This window comes from Ischnura elegans, assembly GCF_921293095.1.
Source record: "Ischnura elegans chromosome 13 unlocalized genomic scaffold, ioIscEleg1.1 SUPER_13_unloc_1, whole genome shotgun sequence".
Lineage (NCBI taxonomy): Eukaryota > Metazoa > Arthropoda > Insecta > Odonata > Coenagrionidae > Ischnura > Ischnura elegans.
This window is the reverse complement of record NW_025791657.1, coordinates 18,312,309-18,319,988: the sequence shown is the minus strand read 5'-3', so window position 1 is coordinate 18,319,988 and position 7,680 is coordinate 18,312,309. Positions and strand designations below refer to the sequence as shown.

The following is a 7,680-nucleotide window of genomic DNA, read 5'->3' as shown; positions in this document are numbered from 1 at the left end:
ATGACGCCAGTAGAGCACTAGTAAGGGATCAGGGTGCAAGGGATAAAGGGAACGAGGGAATGAGTGCATACTACTTGGATTGGAAATCGGCCTCAGTCATTGGGAAGGGAAAAATAGCGAGAAGGAGTGGGTATGGTGATATGCGGCCGTAGAGAGGGAAAGAAGGATGGGAGGTTGAGTGTGCGCATGAAAGGGGGATGGGAGTGGAGGAGGGGGAGAAGCAGGAGTGGCCGCAATGCGTAAGAGGAAAGGCGGAGGGGAGAAAAGAGTGGACGGAGAGAAGGGATGGAGAAGGAAGGGGCTTGGTTGAACGAGAGAGAATACGCCTTCCATGGAATTGCTGAATGGTTCCATCTCAAATATATGCAACGCCTCTAAATATTGACGAACTTACAGAAATGAAATAATAGCCAGTTGTATTTGTAGCAAAATAATAAACTAAAAATGAAAGATAAAGTTGGTCATTATTGAGAAGAAAGACATTAAAACATCACTGATCAATTACATTAACTGATTTTTTACGCTGGTCTGCCTGTTATGACCTTTTATCCGTCTGATTATTTAATTTTTTCTTCATTTTATTGTACATGATACATTTTATTGGCCATACATTTGAAATACTATTAATGGTAATGAATTTTTAGAAATCGTGATAGGAAATAATTAAGTCAAACCACATTTTAAATGTGTATCAATCAATTATTTATTCTTTCTATTACATTCATGTACATTTTTAATTTTTTTATGTTTAAGTCTCCTTCCTCCCTTCTTTTTCTATCAATTCTACCTCTCCGGTGCATGCTTCATACGTGGCCATCATGGGGGCTTACGAATTCATGCAGGAATTGTACAGGAATAAACGCAGTGATGGGATGCCGCTTTTGCTCAGAATAAGATGCTGGCAATATCGTCAATTATCGAAAGTGCACCCTGTCCCTCGCCGGCCTCGTCGTGGCAAAGCTCGTAGTCTAGGTTACCGTGCCAAGCAAGGTTTTGTCATCTTCAGAATAAGATGGCGACGTGGTGGTCGTGATAGTGCCGTCCCAAAAGGATGCACTTATGGCAAAGCCAAGAGTCATGGTGAGAATCAGTTGAAATCTACTCGCAATCTCCAATCAATTGCTGAGGAGTGTGTTGGCAGATGTTGTGGTGGTTTAAGAGTCCTCAACTCCAACTGGGTGGCTCTGGACTCGATATACAAGTACTTTGAAGTCATTCTGGTTGACCCATCTCACAAGGCCATTCGTTGTGACACGAAGTTCTCTTGGATATACAACGCTGTTCATAAGCACAAGGAACTTTGTAGAAAAACCTCTGCCGGTAGGAAATCCAGAGGTCTTTGGAAAGGACATAATACACACCCACTATTGGTGGTTCGCGTAGAGAATGCTGGCTGAGGAGGAATTCGTTGCAGCTTCACAGAAAACGCGGATGGTGAAACCACCAATAATTAGGCAGTAAAATTAATGAAAGTCGCGCTTACAACCATTTTTATTTATCAATTCCACCTCTCCGTTTTTCAAATTAAGTATTTAGGAAAATGTATTCTTCTTCCCTCCCCCTTATTACTAACATAACCAACTCCACATACTCTCCATATTTTTTGCCAAAAAATTATTTTCCCCTCTACATACTCCCTCAACTTTAAAAAATTCTCCTTCCTTCTCAAATTCATGAGTTGTCTGGTCACCGCTTCTGATGCATCCATATATCTGTAAAAGAAGATCCAAAGTTTAATTTAAACATTCAAATATGTATTACCAACGCATGAAACATTTTCAACTGCCATTTAATTTATTCTAATCAGTATCGGTGTACATCTTTAGCATTTTTTTTTTCAAAAATTATTTGACATAGCCGATCACCCGTAGATAACAAATGATTACTCATCTGAATGATAGTGTTATGTATTATTTGTGTTGTTTTGATTTCTATTGCCACCAGCCCCCTCCAACTCGGCTGCTTTGTCGTTGGTTGGCTGGTCCCAAAATCCTCCCACGTTATTCAATTTTTTTAGTTCGTTACAGAGTGGCGCTGCGAGCCTGTCGCGCGCCCAGTATCGCGTTGCTGTTACATTCATTTCAATGGTGAACCAGCGAAGCTCATCACTTGGAAGATGTGTTATATTGCTAAAAAGCTATTAAATTTGAAGATGGTTCGTGCATCGCGCTTTTGATATGTGTCTAATAATTCTACAAGATACAGGAAAACCAGGAAGGAATGCTGAGCTGAAAATAAAAGTTTTTTCAAAGCAGTGGTAAGTACTCAAAATGCGGTGGGTTACCGATGTTAGTTTTATGGCTCTATTAACGTTAATTTGGTAATTTTTTCGTGGTTTTAGATCTCAGTGACCTCGTTTTTTAGTTGAAAATATGTGTTATTCGCTAAGAATAAATTAGCGGTGCAAATAGATAGCGGAAATACTGCAGTATCTGCAATGGCGGCTTTGTTTACTCTTCCATGCATGCCCTTTCTCTTGTTTTTAAAGAGGATATGGCAAAGCATCCGATATTTATTTACGGAAATTTTATTTTTATCTTCGCGGGAAATCAATGGTTCATGTTTTTCACATAATACCGAAATAATATCATGCCATGTTGCCGTGGAGGCATAGTTCCATCAGTTTTTACTAATTGTGTTATTGTACTTAATTACAATTGTATAACCTCGGTGGTTTCGTAGCTCGCTTTGCAATTAATTGATGGCTTTAGATATTTAGTGAAGAATTTTGTGTCAGTACAGAAAGAGGAGGAAACATATCGCTCCACCACGAATTGAAAACTTGTATTATTTCATTCCTATTAGATACAGTTGTGCAGTGAATTTATGTTTTTATGATCATGGTGAAAGTGTTAATGTGCATCCTACTCTAGTTTTAGGACTTAATGACAGTGAAATTATAATGGTAGCTTCTGTTATCTGGTGGGATAAGATTTATGGCGCCCTAGCGATAGTTATGCTTGCATCCATGCTCATTTTATGCAAGTATTGATGTTGTTTAGCGTACAATAATATACACGGACTAACGGTGATCCGCCTACGGATGTTGAAATATAATTAATTTCATATTTTTTTAACTTCTGTGGATTTGCTGCCATTGCAGTTTAGAAATTGTTGTAGTTGTAAACAAAGTGCAACAACAGTAATGTGGTCAGGATATTTTTTGCTGAAAAGGGGCAGGGGTTACTATCTGTAATAAAAAAGGAAGTCATGAGAATAGAGTAAATGGTGGTAATATTAAGAATTGAAAGGATGAACTTATCTCTTGATATTTGCAATCGAAAATTTGGCCCCACCCTTTCATTATGATATTTTTCTCGTGCCTCAAAGCCTCACATTTTTGGTGAGACATAACCTCGTGTAACGCCATTATTAGCTAACTGTGGAGATTTTTCGTGGTAAAAGTACTGTCATTCCACATTTATAACTGATACGACCTAGGATTGCTACTCATTTTTTAAATATATTTTTTTTAATTTTGCCTAATTTTGAAAAATTTCTATTTCTAGGCGGTCATTCATCTCCAGATCTTTTGGTGGAAGTGATACTGCCACAACCGTGGAAAACCCTCAAATCTTCATGAACTTCGAGATTTATTTACATTTTTCACACTTCCAACCTTTGCCCTTATCCTTTAAGCTCGCCTGTACAGTGTTAATGATAGTGCTTGTGCTTTCATGAATAAATGCATTTTAAATTTAACAACAATCACTTCCTTCAACTACCGTTCCCAGACGTCCCCTTTTCCTTTACATTGGTTGCTGTTTCGGTTGATCTTGTGATGTGTATTTCTGTGACTTTCTTGGGTTAAGAATTTAGCAAGGTGTTTTTGTTGTGCCCAAAGTTTTAATTAGGGTTCTCAAACGTACATTTTCCATTTCAGAATAACCATTAAGTCTTAATCTAATCTTAATATGAGTCGTTATGTGAAGCTTTCAGTAATTAATTTTGGGCCAGTTTTTCTCATTGCGGATCTTGTAATTTCTGAATCGGAGATAACCGTATCCTCGTAGCTACCAGTTTAGGATTGCCTGTTTAAGGTGACCTAATGAGAGTTTAAAGGAGATTTCTGCTGCCAAAACTTATTTCCGCATTCAGCATAATTGCGCTGGAGTTCCTTGGAGGAGGAAACGCCAACTCGATTGTCTGTATCGCCATTTTTTTTTTGGGACCGATACCTTGATAATTATATGTCAGGCAGTATGCCGTTAGCGATAAATATATGATGATCAGGACGCAAATAACTTCTTTTTTACGAAGTAGAGCTAATAAAATACGACTGCTAGCAGACGACAACATCTCATTTTCAATTTCTTCTAAAGGCAATGTTTTTTGTACATGGACTTTCTAACTGGCTGTCAATGAAATTAAAAGGCTATTAAATTGCTTCTTAGTGTTCAATTCAGCTGAAGGCATTTTAAATTCGTTGTTCCAGCGATCAAGTATTGTATTTGGTTCAATGCAATTTCGTAATGCTGGACGCGCAAACACCCACTAGCACCATCTATCGGCGATTCCCTCGCACGGAAGCTTTAGGGCCACCTAGCGGCCGGGAGTTGGAGGGGGCTGATTGCCACCCATATGCTGTCCGCCATGATGCTTTTTTTCGATAGTCTTTTGTTTCCAGTGGACTGTGAGATTTGAAGGAGCTCCAGCACTCTCTCGTATACTGGCCATCATGTTTAGCAGACGTGTGGCGTGTTCGGTCGTTATAACTTGGTGATGGAGATTTAAATATGTTTTCTCTAACTCTTGTTGCTTTTTGCAAAAACGAACCCAACAGATAGTATCTATACTTCACCTCAATAATCCTCCAAACCCTACACCATATTTCAAACGCATTCCTGATCAACTAGAAATTTGTCCGTAACATCCCTTTTTGATCTCTAGAGAGAATCCAGGTTTCACAAGAATTCTCCCCCGTTTAGGAATAATACTGGAATCTATCGCTCTAATGTCATATGGAATTACGAGACATTCTTGGCAAATGATATGCACGAAATTAATAAGAGTTACTAATGAGTTTAACGGGACGAAAGTGTTACAGGGAGGAATAAGAGTTCTCGAAACGACCAGTGATTCTAGGAAACGATGGAGGGCGTTGGTTCGAAGTGGGGTGGAAATTAATTATAATTCGCTTAGTTTTTAATGGAATGAATGAGCAAGCTTTGACATAGTTTAATGTCTAAAACATTGTAATTGGTATAGTATAGGAACCAATTGTAGCAGTGATATGAGGAAACCATAAGAGGATAGGAGAGGATGGGAAGAAGATCGGGGATTGAAAATGCTTAGAAGTGGCTTGGTTATTGCTATAACTAGGACTGTCCTGGGATCGGTAAATTTATGGCATTTGCATAAGACCATTGAATACCGAAAAGATCATTGAAAAACAACCATGACAATCAAGTTATTTAGAGACAAAGAACGCACTTATAAAACGAAGAATATACCACTTCAACATTCGGATATTATTTAATGCCATTGTAAATAATTTGCTGAATAAAGATTGCTATGTTTAATTCAATGAAAATCTTGAGAGAAATGTAAATAACAATAATCTCTATAAAGGGCATAGCCAAATAAGTGGGTGAAAAGTCCTCCGTCAGGGATTTTTCCGCACTTAGTGTATGCGAATTGGGATCAATTAAGAAAAACCTCCTCACCTTTCCAGCCATCTAGGGGACCACTAAGGCCGGCTGGTTTGAAAATACGATTGCCACTCTTTTTTAAATATGTCGCTGAAAAAGGCATATTTTTTAATGCAATTCGCGGCATTTGAAAACTTATTTAATGGAGCAGATTTCCAATTGTTTACAAGAACTTTGAGCGGGACAAAAAGATATTGCGTCGATTTGAAAATTTCAAAGGACTGTTTTCGTAAAATATTTCTGAGAGGGCAAAAAAACCTTTTTTGGATAGTTACAATTACAATGTTTTAGACATTAAACTATGTCAAAGCTTGCTCATTCATTCCATTAGATTTCTCTCGGCTGGTGGATTGAAAAAATAATTTTTAGGTGATGGAATATCGTGAAAAAATGCTATTAAAAATATGCTATATTGGCTAATTAGGCTTTATGCTATTGCCCTCCGCAACACCCCTTATTATTTACTGTAGTATTCTACCGATTAAGGTGCCCACCAGAAAGAATGAATTGCATGGATGCTGGTGCCGAAAACGGCTTCTCAGCCCTTCAAAACACTCGAGTAAGTTAAAAAGATTTCTCAGCGTCCAATTACCCTCCGTCACTCCTTTCAAACGTTGGAATATTTTTTTACGGCAAAAAACGCACCTTTAGAATTTATTGAACCTCCTCAATGTCCTCCTTATTACATATAAATTCATTGAAATTATTTCACCTATGCTGAACCATTATGATTTTATTATGTTTTATTCAGGATTATTCGCTGTTTAATGAAATGAAAAAAAAATATTATGGGTTTTAAACTTTTCCCAGTTGGCATACAAAAAATTCTGGTGAATAGTATCAAGTCAAACAGATGCATTTTCACTATAAAATCTTATATGGAGTCCGGAATGTCAATTAAAGTCAGTTTTGAAAGGTTATTCGTTGTCCTCTGAATATTCATTGATGCATGTTATTATATTGTCCGTCAAAACAATTCTAGTTGAAATTACGGCCTTCTCTGCGATTTTATCTTGGTACTGCCCATTGTTAAATTGTTGCTGCTGTATGAGCGCAGCACCACATTCTTCTATTTCCGTTACCGCAATCACAACAATACCTCAATATGCTGCCTCATACGATCCCATTCGCTGTAAGTATAGGTATTCTAAATAAAAATTATAGCTCGTTCTATTTTAATGATATTTTTCCTCAACATTACCCTTACCTACCCGTCTTAATGTAGCCGTGAATCACTATTTATTCAGTTATTTAGTCGTTAATTGAGCTCGCTTGCCTTTCAACGTCGGCATAAGCACACTGAACTCTAAAACCCCTTCTAAATATGACAATATATGATTCAAAATGTCACCGTTTCTCATGAAATGTTTCATTGGATATGCCGATTGCAAGATTGATTTAAGAGAAAATGCATTATTTTGACTAGCCAAAAAAGGTCCGGGCATATCAACCACAACCCATCAAGGGTAAAAATAGGGATTGGTTTACAAAGGGGAACTAGTTCTGTACATATTTTCGGTTTGCAGCTTGAATAGAAAAAGTGTCAGCCCTTGAGTGACTTACCTAACATCCGAATTTATCGTTGATGTTAGAGCACTACGTAACTCAGTTACTTGGACCCAAGACAAAGAAGTAAAAGTTGGCAGACAATCTGCTCTCTTCGAAATGGAAGACACAAAGTTGCGCCCTCAAACTGCGGATAGTTAAATCTGCGACTTTGTCCACAAATAGACTTATTTTAGAAAAATGCCAGGAAATACTCATGCAATAGAAACAGAAAGTGGGAATTTCTTACGCTTACCATACGTTCATACCACTTTTCATACGCTTACCATGCAGATAATCTTTGCAGACCACATTTTTGAAAGGAATGATCAACCTCCTCTCACCTGCAATCCAGCTTCTACGGGAACGGTTGGAGATAATTTGTAGCGGAACATTCACATTAAAACAACATTTTGGGCGTAGATACAACGCGGGGAAAGGTCAAATCGAGCTCATTTTCTTAATCCATATTCTCACATTCCGG

The 7,680-nt window shown here is 37.8% G+C and overlaps 1 protein-coding gene across 1 annotated transcript; it reads left to right on the top strand.

The window, feature by feature from the left end:
• Window positions 1-818: 818 nt before the first annotated feature.
• On the top strand, window positions 819-1,397 carry LOC124172450 (60S ribosomal protein L15-like). The gene has a single exon (XM_046551891.1). The coding sequence runs from the start codon at window positions 819-821 to the stop codon at window positions 1,395-1,397; it is 579 nt and encodes a 192-aa protein (XP_046407847.1).
• The last annotated feature ends 6,283 nt before the right edge of the window (window positions 1,398-7,680 follow it).